The 17,450-nt window shown below is 36.5% G+C and overlaps 1 protein-coding gene across 22 annotated transcripts in view; it reads right to left on the bottom strand.

Moving 5' to 3' along the window:
* Spn85F (Serpin 85F) overlaps positions 1 to 17,450 on the bottom strand; it is a 59,103-nt gene that overhangs the window by 26,829 nt on the left and 14,824 nt on the right. For 19 of the 22 annotated variants that reach the window (XM_067759532.1, XM_067759534.1, XM_067759540.1 and 16 more), the window contains one exon: positions 14,434 to 15,693. In XM_067759532.1, the coding sequence (XP_067615633.1) occupies positions 14,434 to 15,693 (1,260 nt within the window). Of the gene's footprint in view, positions 1 to 14,001; positions 14,133 to 14,256; positions 14,374 to 14,433; positions 15,694 to 17,450 lie in introns of those variants that run through there. The other 3 variants (XM_067759546.1, XR_010948562.1, XM_067759545.1) reach the window with 3 other exon arrangements.

The raw sequence follows: 17,450 nt of genomic DNA, 5'->3' as shown, positions 1-17,450 counted from the left end.
ACATCGGTTTGAAGCCACGCCCAGTTTGTATATACAGTCTACCGTCTGTCCTTCCGCTCGGCCGTTAACACGATAACTTGAGCAAAAGTCGATATATCTTTACTAAACCTAGTTCACGTAATTATCTGAACTCACTTTGTATTGGTATAAAAAATGCCCGAAATCCGACTATGACCACGCCCACTTTTTCGATATCGAAAATTACGAAAAATGAAAAAAAAATGTCATAATTCTATACCAAATACGAAAAAAGGGATGAAACATGGTGATTGGATTCGTTTTATGACGCGAAATACAACTTTAGAAAAACTTTGTAAAATAGGTGTGAAACCTACCATATTAAGTAGAAGAAAGTGAAAAAGTTCTGCAGGGCGAAATCAAAAGCCCTTAGAATCATGGCAGGAATACTGTTCGTGGTATTACATATATAAATAAATTAGCGGTACCCGACAGATGATGTTCTGGGTCACCCTGGTCCACATTTTGGTCGATATCTCGAAAACGCCTTCACATATACAACTGAGGGCCACTCCCTTTTAAAACCCTCTTTAATACCTTTAATTTGATACCGATATCGTACGAACACATTATAGAGTCACTCTTGGTCCTCCTTTATGGCGATATTTCGAAAAGGCGTCCACCTATAGAACTAAGGCCCACTCCCTTTTAAAATACTCATTAACACCTTGCATTTGATACCCATATCGTACAAGCAAATTCTAGAGTCACCCCTGGTCCACCTTTATGGCAATATCTCGAAAAGGCGTCCACCTATAGAACTAAGGCTCACGCCCTTTTAAAATACTATTTAACACCTTTCATTTGATACCCATATCGTACATACAAATTCTAGAGTCCCCTCTGGTCCACTTTATGGCGATATCTCGAAAAGGCGTCCACCTATAGAACAAAGGCCCACTCCCTTTTAAAATACTCATTAACACCTTTCATTTAATACCCATATCGTACAAACAAATTCTAGAGTCAGCCCTGGTCTACCTTTATGGCGATATCCCTAAATGGTATCCACCTATAGAACTATGGCCCACTCCCTCTTAAAATACTCTATAATACCTTCCATTTGATATACACATGTCATACAAACACATTCTAGGGTTACTCTAGGTTCATTTTCCTACATGGTGATTTTCCCTTATTTTGTTTCCATAGCTCTCAACTGAGTATGTAATGTTCGGCTACACCCGAACTTAGCCTACCTTACTTGTTTTAGTTTGGTTTAGTTTTCATATCAGAAATACATATAACAAACTGTAATATATTTGGTAATTCTATACGACAGCATGACACTCTTAATACACGTCCAAAAATATCAAGAGGGGTATCAAAAGACGCGTTTTGGTTCCAGGATCGCGAATCCAAAAGCGGAGATAAAAAATTTTGTGTATGTCAAGAGATATTTGCAAAAGAAATTTTGAAAATTTTCATGTGGTTGTTGTAGTTTTGATGATTTTGTGGTACCCACAAAAAAAAAAAAAAATTGTGAACATGTCTTTTGCGCGAATATAGTTTTGGTCTCCAAACCGGTGTTGGACCCACCCAAGGTAATTTTTTATAAGCGCGCCCAAAGGCCGCCAATGCAGAAAGGTGTTCTGCGCAAAATTACTATGGATCCACCTTCGGTTTCGAAGCACTCCGGGGTAATTTTTCGGTTTTTCGTTAATATCTTTTGAACGATCTAAAATTTTAATTTTCCGCCTTCGGATTATTGTTGTCGAGGTTAATACGAGTCTTTCGACGCCTCTCTCGGTTTTTTGGACGCGTATTACCAGTGTAATGCTGTCGTGTAGAATTACCAAATACTTTTGCGTTCTAACATTAATATTATATTTTATCCAAAACCGATTTTTTTATTCGTGGAAATAACTTTTTTTTCAACCGCATTCCAGAATTTTCAATTCAAGAATTGTATTGTGGTTTCCCGCAAAAAGAAGCATCTGGCCACGATCCTCTTCTGAGGAATTTTCTTCAACAAATTGCTTAGAAATTTATCTGCGTCTGTGCGACGAGAAGAAAAACCCGACTTACCGCCAAGATGTACGGAAGAGATACGTATCTACTAATAATAACAATTAGTGTCTGAAGAGATCAAAGGGCCCATTACTGATACTTAGCATAGACTTGACTTGACTTGAGAACTGTCACTGACAGTTTTGTTAAATGAACATTGCATGTTACTGATTACTCAAAACTTAGCAACACTTAACTTGACTTACAAGTCTGTTGAATTTTGATTTTCTATGTAAGCTCTAAGTGACGTTTACATTTGAGATGCCATTTGTTGGTTTCCATTTCATTTTGACATTTTTTCATACAAATTGACATTTATTGATTATGATGCCAGATTGTATGCGCTAAGTGGAGTATAATCGTGGCTAAGTTGCCAAGTTTACGCCAAGTCAAGTCAAGTCTATGCTAAGTATCAGTAATGGGCCCTTAAGGTCTAGCCTTCCATCCAATTCGAAGGCTACGTATCGTGTATTCGTTTTTCTAGGAACTGGTTCACCTAAATACATGTTTTGTGCCGACCCAAAAATTTATCTGCTGAGGGACAATCAATACCATTTATACAAATTTTCTTAAATATTTTTGATTGATAGGCCAACACACTAGCTCTACACCAGGGCGGCAGACTTTGACCGTTCAGCCTCCACGAACTATCATACTCCAACTGGACGATGATGTTAAGCTAATCTGCGAAGAGCTACAGCATTTTTAGTGGCGTGGGCAACTTATGGGAAGATCTCCACTGGGTTCGGAGAAGCAGGTGGGGGAAGACTTTGATCTCTCTTGGTGCCCCCTGTTGGAATCAGTTATCGCGAAACAGGAGCTGGTGTGACTTGTTACACAACTACCAGCATCTCCTAAACGGTTAAGCGCCAATTAAAAAAAGGAACTTCCAACCGCGAGGAAAAGGACCAAAACAAAGAAAAGAATACCTCAAGATCATTCTTTTTCCGCAGTAGCGAGGACACTTGAGACTGCTGATCTCTTATGAAGTGAAGTTTCGGCATATTTAAGGGTTAAAGACGTATCAACCAAGTGAAGAAGGATGAATGAAAAATCACTAGGGCGGTCTCCAACATTCGCTACTTAATTAGAAGAGGTTAAGAAGTTTTCTTTTGCCCCTTTCATAAATAGGACGTGTTGAGGCATCCATTATATTGGTAACTCATTTTTTGCCATATAAATAAAAACTGATTTCAAAACTTTTCGAAATATTTTTTCACTTATTTCATAAGCATTTTATTTTTTTGTAATTTAAAAGAAGTGAAAAATGTCAACCCCATAATTTTTTTGGTTTTACTTTGGTTTGGCATTTCCACAAAGTTTAAGAGAGGGATTTAAAAAATTTTTTTAAAATCAAAAAACCATTATGGCCGCCAAGAAGAGTAAATGGTTTTACCTGGTAATATTTTTAGCATGGTAAAAACCTTCTAAGGTAGAATTTGCTTATGATAAAATCGAATTGATGGTTCTATATGTTGTATGTATCCCTGCGACAGCTATCGGCTATCGTTTGCATATGTATAACTCCTGGGTCACGGACGCGACATTCGCACGCATTTAAACCCGGATGTAATGGAGCATAAGACGAGGACTTAATGGAAGTAATTTTTAATGCTTCTGAAAGTATGCAAAAATTAGCTAAGCTAAGGGGAAACATTACATTCCTTAAATGAGAGACTGAAGGAGGAAAAGGACCCAAAGCTCGTAAATTTACGAAACCTGATTTTTTTTTAAAAGTGTGGATATAGGCTAAGGTGCGGTATGGGCGCGAATATTTTTTCTTAAGCAATAACACTATGAGATAGTCAAAATATACTCTTTGCGAGAGTTGTAGGTCAAGTCGATCATACAAAAACTGCGTATTTGGAATTTCGAATACATGAACATTATGTCTGTGTTTACGGACGCATTTTCCGCTGCGTTTTGAATCATTTATATAAAGGAAGTGTTAAAAATGTCTATCGATCGCAAGTCACATGTTCTTAATAAATTTTCTAAATATTTCAACCCCTGGCTCATCTTGAATTTTTTTATCCTAAATATTAGAACCTGATAGGCCTCAAGCTATGTTCAAAACCCGAAAGAACAAATTTTTAAGTTCTGGCAATTTTTTGAACTTTCACGATCCCTAAAAACACTCGATTCGGACCAATGTGCAATGGGTTAAGCTCATAGATTTTTACGGATCTGAAACAAGATCATTTGCATCAATCAAAAAATACAACGGAATGCTCCATGCTGAGAAGGACTGACTTTTGTCGACTACATTGTGAATTCATACAAGTGGCGAATGTTTCGCGTTTTATCTAGTGGAAATAACAGCTGCAAAAAAGCGGCTACTGTATATGTTTGAGCTATAGTTAGCACATTCATAAAAATGCAAATTAAAAAGCAATACTTGACGCGATTTATCTCCGAGAAGATTAAGAGCAAGCTTCTCATCTTATTTGCGTCATGTTTTTCAAATTGTAGCTACACGTTTGATGCCAAAACAGGACGGCAACTGTAAAGAAGCTGCAAGGCAGCTGAATTTTAACGGAGAGCTTTTAATGGCCGAAATACACTAGGGTGTTTACCAAACTACTGCTGTAGGGCGAAACCGTTTAGGAAATCTTTTTTTAGAATGTTGACATCACTAGGCTGTTAGTAAATAATCACGCAACAACAAAAACATGAAGCAGCCACTCTTATGTACATGTACACATTAAAGCTAGCAACACTTATGTACAAGGCAACGAAGAGATATCTCACACACACAGATGCAGTCATCAGCAAATATACTTGTATATAGCTGGTAACCAAGAATGAGATACAACTGTTCTCGAAACAAATAGATCTAAGGAGAAGTATGCGGACGAGGCAACAGAGAGTATAAAAGCACGCAAGCTGAGGAATGAGTAATCAGTTTTGATTTAAACACGCTATTGGTTGTGAAGTACTACTCCCAAAGTAATCTAAATAAGGACCAGTTTGCAATACTGAATATTGGAGTGATTTATTCAACAGTTTAGAGATTCGAACGTTAGCAGAAGGTGCATAAATATCAGAAATCTTCAGAATTCGTTACAATATGTACATATATTTAATACAAATTTATGCATTATTCGAATAAATTCTTATTTAGAGAATTATTCGAATAAAATTATATCTTAAGAACAATCTTCAAAAGTAATTTTTTCATGAATAAATTATCATTGCATACGTATTTAGGATTCAATCGAACTAAATCTTAACCAAAATTATGCTTTCGAAGTTTGAACGGTTGACTTTACCTTTTTTGCCGTAATAAAAACACTTGCACGGTTTACCTTTTAGGTTTAAACAAAAATTATGCTTTATTTTAACAAAATACTTTTGCAAAACGTCCGGCGTATTTAGAGTACAAAAATCAAGTGGTCTGATCAAATTACTGTACATATTTCACGAAGTTTACAGTATAAAAGAATTTGGTTACCGCTAGGTCTATATGCTATTGCTATGTACTGGAAAAAGTTAATTGAAAAGGTGACTATGTAAACAAGTTTAAGAAAAGATAGTCAAATTTGCAATACAAAGCGAGTATGTAAAAATGTATGTAAAGAATATGCAGGGCTGTTATGCTGACCATTAGGGTACTCTACACAACACAATAAATTTAAAAAATTTTAATTGTTTGAGGTCGGGAAAAGTTGAAGATTTGGTTTCAAGTTACAAAATGTTTGCTTAAAATATTACGTAAATAGTTATATCGTCAACATCCAAAAGCCAATAAACTTAATTCTGAAAGTTGCGAAAAATTCCATTGACCCATTCCCTCAGTTTTTGTGGTAACATGTGTTATATATCGCCGGAGTTTGCTTTTCAATAATCATACTAAAAGTGAATGTGGAGATTTCCGCGTATGTTGCATTAGAAATTGAGTTTCATAACTTTTGTAATGCTTAATTAGAGGGCTCTGCCCGGTTTGTTTTAAATTTGTGTTAAAATTTACATATATTATTATAATAAAAAGTTTAACAAGTAAATGATAGGCAGGCAGGGTTGCTTAATGGTTGCCCCCACATTCAGTCAAAGAATGTCTTATAACCAAGAAAAATAATATACCGAAATAAAATACAAAATCACAGAAATTACGCCGTAAGAAAATCTCTAGTTCAAAAATATTGCATTTATACTGCATTCTGAACCACGAATAGTTCGCCATCTATCTCTTTTACAAGCTTTCAACTGGCGAATTTAACATTGCGATATCTTAGGCGATGGAAATTGTCCCCGCAACCATATATAAATTTCCACTTTAGAACTAGTTCTTTACTGGCACTTTTGGATAGTTATGAACTAGTGTAGAATTTTACAGCTGATATCTAGTTCTTTCTTGGTAATATTTCGTTGGCCCCGAACCGGAGCGAAATTCTACATGTTGCTTCTAGAATAATATTATCGCATTAGTTCCGGACTGGTGGAATAGAGTTGAAAAAAAGGCATACTCATATGTAGTCGTAGCTTGTTAAAGCTGGTATCAGTACTTTTGTTGGTGGTCTATTTTTAAATATATGTTAAACATGAAATTTAAAAATCCAAACTGTCGATTTTATAGTTGCAAATATAGCTACTAACAAAATATTACTTTTTTGGCACTCTAGGTCTAGTTCCGAACCAGAAATTTGTATCACTAGTTACTGACTTCCCTTGAGGATAATTAGCTATTATCATATGAAGTTAGAAGAGGCTCCTCTTCTTTTGGTACAGTTTTGCTTATATTCTTTGGTCATATGTCCCATATGTTTCAACTATGCAGAGCTCACAGAGTATATTAACTTTGATTGGATAACGGTTGGTTGTACAGGTATAAAGGAACCGAGATAGATATAGACTTCCATATATCAAAATCATCAGGATCGAAAAAAAATTTGATTGAACCATGTCCGTCCGTCCGTCCGTCCGTTAACACGATAACTTGAGTAAATTTTGAGGTATCTGAATGAAATTTGGTATGTAGGTTTCTGAGCACTCATCTCAGATCGCTATTTAAAATGAACAATATCGGACAATAACCACGCCCACTTTTTCGATATCGAAAATTTCGAAAAACTGAAAAAGTGCGATAATTCATTACCAAAGACGGATAAAGCGATGAAACTTGGTAGGTGAGTTGACCTTATGACGCAGAATAAAAAATTAGTAAAATTTTGGACAATGGGCGTGGCACCGCCCACTTTTAAAAGAAGGTAATTTAAAATTTTGCAAGCTGTAATTTGGCAGTCGTTAAAGATATCATGATGAAATTTGGCAGGAACGTTACTCCTATTACTATATGTATGCTCAATTAAAATTAGCAAAATTGGAGAACGACCAAGCCCACTTTTAAAAAAACTTTTTTTTAAGTCAAATTTTAACAAAAAATGTAATATCTTTACAGTATTTAAGTAAATTATGTCAACATTCAGCTCCAGTAATGATGTGCTGCAACAAAATGCAAAAATAAAAGAAAATGTCAAAATGGGCGTGGCTCCGCGCATTTTCATTTAATTTGTTTAATGCCATAAGTCGAACAAACATTTACCAATCCTTGTGAAATTTGGTAGGGGCTTAGATTCTGGGACGATAACTTATTTCTGTGAAAAAGGGCGGAATCAGTTGAAGCCACGCCCAGTTTTTATACACAGTCGACCGTCTGTCCTTCCGCTCGGCCGTTAACATGATAACTTGACCAAAAATCGATATATCTTTACTAAACTCAGTTCACGTACTTATCTGAACTCACTTTGTATTTGTATACAAAATGGCCGAAATCCGACTATGACCACGCCCACTTTTTCGATATCGAAAATTACGAAAAATGAAAAAAAAGCCATAATTCTATACCAAATACGAAAAAAGGGATGAAACATGGTAATTGGATTGGTTTATTGACGCAAAATATAACTTTAGAAAAAAACTTTGTAAAATGGGTGTGAGACCTACCATATTAAGTAGAATAAAATGAAAAAGTTCTGCAGGGCGAAATAAAAAACCCTTGAAATCTTGGCAGGAATACTGTTCGTGGTATTATATATATAAATAAATTAGCGGTATCCAACAGTTGATGTTCTGGGTCACGCTGGTCCACATTTTGGTCGATATCTGGAAAACGCCTTCACATATACAACTACCACCACTCCCTTTTAAAAGCCTCATTAATACCTTTAATTTGATACCCATATCGTACAAACACATTCTAGAGTCGCCCCTGGTCCACCTTTATGGCGATATCTCGAAAAGACGTCCACCTATAGAACTAAGCCCCACGCCCTTTTAAAATACTCAATAACACCTTTCATTTGATATCCATATCGTACGAACACATTATAGAGTCACCCCTGGTCCACCTTTATGGCGATATCTCGAAAAGGCGACCGACCGCCTATGGAACTAAGGCCCACTCCCTTTTAAAAAGACTCATTAACACCTTTCATTTGATACCCATTTCCTACAAACAAAGTCTAGAGTCACCCCTGGTCCACCTTTATAGCGATATCTCGAAACGGCGTCCACCTATGGAACTAAGCCCCACGCCCTTTTAAAATACTCATTAACACCTTTCATTTGATACGCATATTGTACAAACGCATTCTAGAGTCACCCCTGGCCCACCTTTATGGCGGTATCTCGAAAAAGCGTCCACCTATAGAACTAAGGCCCACTCCCTTTTAAAATGCTCATTAACCCCTTTAATTTGATACCCATATCGTACAAACAAATTCTAGGGTCACCCCTGGTCCACCTTTATGGCGATATCTCGAAAAGACGTCCACCTATAGAATTAAGCCCCACGCCATTTTGAAATACTCATTAACACCTTTCGTTTGATACCCATATTATACAGACGCATTCTAGAGTCACCCCTGGTCCACCTTTATGGCGATATCTCGAAAAGGCGTCCACCTATAGAACTAAGTCGCACTCCCTTTTAAAATGCTCATTAACCCCTTTTCTTTTGATACCCATATCGTACAAACAAATTCTAGAGTCGAGCCTGATCCACCTTTATGGCGATATCCCTAAATGGCGTCCACCTTTAGAACTATGGCCCACTCCCTCATAAAATACTATTTAATACCTTTCATTTGATACACACATTCAGGGTTACCCTCGGTTCATTTTCCTACATGGTTATTTTCCCTTAGGTTGTCACCATAGCTCTCAACTGAGTATGTAATGTTCGGTTACACCCGAACTTAACCTTCCTTACTTGTTTTGAATAGTTTTTAGTTGTCAAATTGTTAGTGTAAAATTTTTTCATCCTACTCAGCCTGAGCTTCATACGGGAGTGCCTTTTCTTGGCACTTTCATAAGAAATTCGAGCATTTTCATATGATTCGAAATTATATGTGAGGGCATATGGGAGTGCTATGAAAATTTTTTTTTTTATGTTTGAAGTGTGAGTTTCTATATGTGCCTATGATTCAGGGCAAAATAAGAACAAAAGTGCTATAAGTGTATAGGGGTTGAGCAGCCCTGCATTTAAATATTAAGCAAACAAAAATATTTTTTATGTTAACTTAAAGAAAACAAGTGTTTTTTTCTTGTTTATTTATTATTCGAATCATAATAAAAATATTAGAAATAAAACTATTCTTTCTGGGCGGCCATAATGGTTTTTTGATTTTTAAAAAATCTTTAATATCACTCACTTTGTAGAAATGCAAAACCAAAGAAAACACAAACAAAAAGTTGTTGGTTTGGCATTTTTCACTTTTTTTAAATGCCAAACAAATAAAATGTTTATGAAATTAGTGAAAAAATATTTCGAAAAGTTTTAGAATCGGGTTTTATGTATATGGCAAACAAATTAGTTGTCAATATAGTGGATGCCTCAACACGTCCTATTTTTGCAAAGGAACAAAAGAAAAGGCCTTACATCTTAACCTCTTCTAATTAAGAAGCGGATGTTGGAGACAACCCCTATTGATTTTTCATTCATCCTTCTTCACTTGGTTGTTACGTCTTTAACCCTTAGATATGCCGAACTTCACTTTATAAGAGATCAGCAGTCTCAAGTGTACTCGCTACTGCGGATAAAAATTATCTTGGAGGTATTCTTTGATTTGTTTTGGCCCTTTTGCTCGCCGTTGGAAGATAAATTCGTTAATTGGCGCTTAATCGTTTAGGAGATTTTGGTCGTTGCGTAACAAGTCACTCCAGCTAACCCTGTTTCGCGATAACTGACGCCGGCAGGTGGCACCAAGAGAGATCAAAGTCTTCCCCCACCTGCTCCTCCGAACCAAGTGAATATCTTCCCATAACTTGCCCACGCCAGTAAAAACGCTGTAGCTTTTCGCAGCTTAGCTAAACATCATCGTCCAGTAGGAGTATGATAGTTCGTGGAGGCTGAATTTACCAGCTGAACGGCCAAAATCTGCCACCGTGGTGTAGAGTTAGTGTGTTGACCTATCCATCGAAAATATTTAAGAAAATTTGTATAAATGGTATCGATTGTCCCTCGGCATTGCCTTGGCACCAAAAGTTCGTCCGTCTTAGCAGATAAAGTTTCGGGTCGGCATAAAACATGTATTTAGGTGAGCCAGTTCGTAGAAAAACGAATACACGATACGTAGCCTTCAAATTGGATAGAAAACTAGACCTTAATCTCCTCGGACACCAAATTGTTAGTATTAGCAGATATGTATCTCTTCCGTACACCTTGGCGGTGAGTCGAGTTTTTCTTCTCGTCGCGCAGACGCAGATAAATTTCTAAACAATTTGTTGAAGAAAATTCCTCAAAAGAGGATCATGGCCTGATGCTTCTTTTTGCGGACAACCGCAATACAATTCTTGAATTGAAAACTGGAATGCGGTTGACCGTTGAGATTTCTTTCCCACCAAAAAAATTTATTTCCACCAATAAAAAATTCGGGTTTGGATAAAATATCATAATATTGATGTTTGTACGGAAAAATATTCATATTTAAGTTTGTTATATTTTTGTTATGAAAACAAAACCAAAATAAAACAAGTAAGGATGGGGCTGTCTTCGGCTGTTCCGAAGACTATATACCTTTCATGAATGGGGCTGAACAATAATCTTGTCCCATTCTTAATATCCAAATAATCGACTGTATAAAATAAGAAATATATAGTGAACAGATGTACATACCTAAGTGGTTTTTAAGAAAAATATAAAATAAACAAGTAAGGAAGGCTAAGTTCGGGTGTAACCGAACATTACATACTCAGTTGAGAGCTATGGAGACAAAATAAGGGAAAATCACCATGTAGGAAAATGAACCTCGGGTAACCCTGGAATGTGTTTGTATGACATGAGTACCAAATGGCAGGTATTAAAGAGTATTTTAAGAGGAAGTGGGCCATAGTTCTATAGGTGGACACCTTTTCGAGATATCGTTATAAAGGTGGACCAGGGCTGACTCTAGAATTGGTTTGTACGATATGGGTATCAAATGAAAGGTGGTAATGAGTATTTTAAAACGGAGTGGGGCTTAGTTCTATAGGTGGACGCCTTTTCGAGATAACGCCATAAAGGTGGACCAGGGGTGACTTTAGAATTTTTTTACGATATGGGTATCAAATGAAAGGTGTTAACGAGTATTTTAAAAGGGAGTGGGCCTTAATTCTATAGGTGGACACCTTTTCGGGATATCGTTATAAAGGTGGACCAGGGTTGACTCTAGAATGCGTTTGTACATTATGGGTATCAAACGAAAGGTGATAATGAGTATCTTAAAAGGGAGTGGGCCTTAGTTCTATAGGTGGACGCCTTTTCGAGATATCGCCATAAAGGTGGACCAGGGGTGACTTTAGAATTTTTTTACGATATGGGTATCAAATGAAAGGTGTTAACGAGTATTTTAAAAGGGAGTGGGCCTTAATTCTATAGGTGGACACCTTTTCGGGATATCGTTATAAAGGTGGACCAGGGTTGACTCTAGAATGCGTTTGTACATTATGGGTATCAAACGAAAGGTGATAATGAGTATTTTAAAAGGGAGTGGGCCTTAGTTCTATAGGTGGACGCCTTTTCGAGATATCGCCATAAAGGTGGACCAGGGGTGACTTTAGAATTTTTTTACGATATGGGTATCAAATGAAAGGTGTTAACGAGTATTTTAAAAGGGAGTGGGCCTTAATTCTATAGGTGGACACCTTTTCGGGATATCGTTATAAAGGTGGACCAGGGTTGACTCTAGAATGCGTTTGTACATTATGGGTATCAAACGAAAGGTGATAATGAGTATTTTAAAAGGGAGTGGGCCTTAGTTCTATAGGTGGACGCCTTTTCGATATATCGCCATAAAGGTGGACCAGGGGTGACTCTATAATGTGTTTGTACAATATGGGTGTAAAATTAAAGGTATTAATAAGAATTTTAAAAGGGAGTGGTGGTAGTTGTATATGTGAAGGCGTTTTCGAGATATCGACCAAAATCTGGAACAGGGTGACCCAGAACATCATCTGTCGGGTACCGCTAATTTATTTATATATGTAATACCACGAACAGTATTCCTGCCATGATTCCAAGGGCTTTTGATTTCGCCCTGCAGAACTTTTTCATTTTCTTTTACTTAATATGGTAGGTGTCACACCTATTTTACAAAGTTTTTTTCTAAAGTTATATTTTGCGTCAATAAACCAATCCAATTACCATGTTTCAACCCTTTTTTCGTATTTGGTATAGAATTATGGCACTTTTTTCATTTTTCGTAATTTTCGATATCGAAAAAGTGGGCGTGGTCATAGTCAGATTTCGGCCATTTTTTATACCAATAGAAAGTGAGTTCGGATAATTATGTGAACTGAGTTTAGTATAGATATATCGATTTTTGCTCAAGTTATCGTGTTAATGGCCGAGCGGAAGGACAGACGGTCGACTGTGTATAAAAACTGGGCGTGGCTTCAACCGATTTCGCCCCTTTTCACAGAAAACAGTTATCGTCCTAGAATCTAAGCCGCTACCAAATTTCACAAGGATTGGTAAATTTTTGTTCGACTTATGGCATTAAATGTATCCTAGACAAATCAAATGAAAAAGGGCGGAGCCACGCCCATTTTGAAATTTTGTTTTATTTTTGTATTTTGTTGCACCATATCATTACTGGAGTTGAATGTTGACATAATTTACTTATATACTGTAAAGATATTAAATTTTTTGTAAAAATTTCACTTTAAAAAAAATTTTTTTTTTAAAGTGGGCGTGGTCGTTCTCCGATTTTGCTAATTTTTATTAAGCATACATATAGTAATAGGAGTAACGTTCCTGCCAAATTTCATCATGATATCTTCAACGAGTGCCAAATTACAGCTTGCAAAACTTCTAAATTACCTTCTTTTAAAAGTGGGCGGTGCCACGCCCATTGTCCAAAAATTTACTTATTTTCTATTCTGCGTCATAAGTTCAACGCACCTACCAAGTTTCATCGCTTTATCCCTCTTCGGTAATGAATTATCTCAATTTTTCGATTTTTCGAAATTTTCGATATCGAAAAAGTGGGCGTGGTTATAGTCCGATATCGTTCATTTTAAATAGCGATCTGAGATGAGCGCCCAGGAATCTGCATACCAAATTTCGTCAAGATATCTCAAATTTTACTCAAGTTATCGTGTTAACGGACAGACGGACGGACGGACGGACATGGCTTAATCAAATTTTTTTTCGATACTGATGATTTTGATATATGGAAGTCTATATCTATCTCGATTCCTTTATACCTGTACAACCAACCGTTATCCAATCAAAGTTAATATACTCTGTGAGCTCTGCTCAACTGAGTATAAAAATAGTTAGGTAGTTTGTGTGAGTTTGGTGATTAACCAAATATTAAAAATATTTTATTTCTTAAAAATATTATTTAATTTATTTGATGTTTAAAATATTATTATTAATCAAAAATTTTCATTTTGATATAAATTTTTATTTACAAAAACTAATTCGATAACAAAATATATAAAATTTAAAGTATAAAATACACCTAATTATACCCGCTCACCAAATTTTATCAAGATATCTCAAAAATTCTAGTCCTCAATTTGCATACAAACTGACAGACGGACAGACGGACACGGCTAAATCAACTCAGATCTTCATCCTGATAATTTCGGTATACTTAATGGTGGGTCTATCCATTTTCCTTTGGGATTCGTGACGAAGTTAATATAACATTTCATTTTAATGAAAGGTATAAAAAAAAATAATGAGAGGAGTGAGAATTTTAAAATTTTTTTAAACGTTATTTTCCTCTCCTTCGGTTTTACCTTGTAATATTTTATCATGATTCGAACAGCGAACAAAATAGTTTCTTCGTCAATCTAAAATTTCTTTAAATAAAGAAAAATTATCTGTATACGCAAGTAACTGAAAAAATAGTTCATCTTTTATTAGTTAGGGTGTTATATAGACGTGCCTTTTATATGTAAATGTTCTGTACTTACATTTTGAAGATCATTTGTAAGAAAAGTTGTACCATGCAGCTTAAAGTCTGGTATGATAGCTTGGACCCACCTAGGCTTCAACTGTTTCCTCATCAAACGTAATGGAGGGGCCAGCTCAAGAGAGGCTGTCGAAGAAATTAAATCAATTTGATAGTCCGGAAGCAAAATCATCAAATTATAATTAGGAGTGTCCAGTTCAAGTTCAAGAACACTAATTTTTAAATCTTCAAAGTATTTGAAATATAAAACGGCGTTATATACTTTAAAAGTTGTATGGATCAGCTCTTGGGTGGCCAAATAGAATACGTGACTTATAACATCTGTATTGTAGCCATAGTTGCTTTTATCATGTGCCACATTCAAAAGGCGTGCGTCCAAGGTTTCAACTTCGTAATCACTTGTGAATTGGCCAAGCGATGTAGTTCCGGTTATTGGATGAGTTATTGTATACAAACCACGATGTTTTTGATGGTGAGGGTTGAAGAAATTTACAAAAAGGTTGGCGTCCCCCTCTTTCAGACCAATTAAATGTCGTTTGGGTCTATTGTTACGCGAGCGTATATATTGTGGTAAGTAATTATGTTTTGGGGTAGAAACTGATGTAGGTGGAGCTTGTAACTTAGCGCTAGGCTGTTGTATTGGACGAATTTTCTGTAGCCTTTGAAATGGAGCTGTTTTAGATTCAATTGGAGATTCCGCCACAAGTTCTGCGGCATCGTTTTCCTTTGTAGGATCTAACGCTGCATCAGTTTCTGCAGAAGTTGTTACGTCACTTATATTAATAATGTCTCCCTCAGTTGTTGTCGACGGCATCCCCGGCATGCCTGTGCTTTCCTCTGTAGTTGACATTTGAGTTGAAGATATTAAACCTGTAATAGTTGTTGTTTCATTCACTTTTACGGTTTTAGTTGAGCCATCCGTATCTATCGAAAGAGTTGTAGAAGATAATGTTGTATCTGGCATAATTGAAATGCTATCAGATGAATCCGTTGGAACGTATTCAGTATTATTTTTTGTGTTTGGAAGGGAAGTTGTGTATTCTGTGGTGGGGCTCTTAGTTGTTTTCAATATTTCCATCCCATCCGTTATGTTAGCTGTTGGCGTCGTAGATGATGGGGAGGATGTTGTCGATGATACCATATCCATTCCTAAATCATAACCGTAAAACACTAGCACAGCTTCATATCCACGTGTAATCGTTACATTATCTTTATTCAGACTTAAACCTTTGAGTGGATTTTCGGATCCAAAAAAGTAAGTCTACAAAAGAATTGAAGATTAATTACAAGAAGTTAAATGTAATGCATATAACGAATACTTATGAATATAAAAGTATGTATTTGAGGAATGTCATATAAAATGTCAATATATCATTAAATAACATACTGCTAGTCAATTATAAGAATAAACAGCGCACTGTATGGAGCAACTTATTGAAGACCACACTCCCGCCCCAATGCTGCCGGTTTATTTAAATATTAGCAGCTACTTTGCCGAAATAATTTTCGCTATCTCGGACGTTTAAAAGAGCAGCGAGAGCTCCTTTTCAAGATGACGTATGATTGTAGATGAAGTGGGGGAAGAAGGTTCCATACCGAGGCGCTGACGATGAAAATACCAGTGTGCTCCTATAGTTTGCCATGCGTTTGATGGGAGGTAGGGCTGATAATTTTACCTGAGTAATGAGGTACCCGGGTACTTAGGTGTCGGGATCCAACTGCCCGGGTATTACTCGAGTACCAAAAAACTCAGACACCGGAGCATTACGCAAAATCTGTTATCAGTGTAGTTTCGAAAAATTGTTTGGGCTTTCCGAATAAAGATAACGGTATGTATTTGATTTGAAGTTGGGATAATATCCGGCTATCCAATTGCCCGGTAACCAGGGCATTACCAAAATTACTCAGGCAGCCGGCTCCAATACGATCATTGCAGTTTGCCATGTCGGGCGGATCATCGAATCATGTGACTGCAACATCATATGGCGAACGTCTCACTGCCCCATCTGAGATTCGCCCGATGCACAAAAACAAAAACAACCCCTTATCTGCGGGGCTAAAAATTAAAGAATGTTCAACCTTAATAAAACATGCACCCAAGTATGAAACTTTCTAACCGTCATTCAGCATCGAATAATCTACGGGTAAACTGGCCATCAGTATAAAATGTGTTTAAGGCTAAAACCAGGCAAGGTCATTCAGTCATAAACTATTTGAAGGCTTTCTGATGCACCGCATTACAATGTGTAATCTAACTCTATTGCTTACAGACCGAGGTAGATAAGCTTCAATTTGATATGGGATCCGGGGGTAGTTCTTTATGACATTAATCTACGCACTATCGACGAAGAATATTGCATTGTACAAGCGCCTGCAATGCACATACAAGCACTACCTCTGCCACTAGGTACATAACACTACTTCTACTTGTATATAAAACCACACACTTGCCGACTTTAACGCGAGGGTTAACAAAGGTGTACCTGGCCCAATAAAAATAAAGCCTCTAAAACGATATCCCACCCAATTGGCAATTCAATTTTGCAACCTCCGAGATATTGGCAAGGCGATAGTTTCGTCTTCCGACCATGTTACGATACGCTGAAGAAGAAGTACTTTCGGAAGACGGCTTAGAACGGCAAAAACAGGAAAAAAACCACCTGGAAAGAAAAAGCAAATGACCCAAATTAGGAGAATTATTTTAATGTGTATTATAATTATTATTTCAAACAAAATACCTTCATATTTTATCAAAAATGTTCAAATTTCTATAATTTTGTTAGATAAACAAAATTATTTTATGAAATTTGTCACAAATTCGAATCATATAAAAGTCAACACAAAATAGAATTAGAGCAAAAAGTGATGCCGTTGCATATTTTTCCAGGAAAATTTATTTGTGTGATTTTTACTACGATTTTTCCTCTGAACGAAAAAGTAGTTTTGCAAAGAGGCAAATTGAATTTCAGAGTGGGAGTTCAAGATGGCGGATTAGAAAGAGAAGCTGCCAACGTCAGT

Source organism: Eurosta solidaginis, chromosome 1 (genome assembly GCF_040869045.1).
Source record: "Eurosta solidaginis isolate ZX-2024a chromosome 1, ASM4086904v1, whole genome shotgun sequence".
Lineage (NCBI taxonomy): Eukaryota > Metazoa > Arthropoda > Insecta > Diptera > Tephritidae > Eurosta > Eurosta solidaginis.
This window is presented reverse-complemented; position numbering and strand designations above follow the sequence as displayed.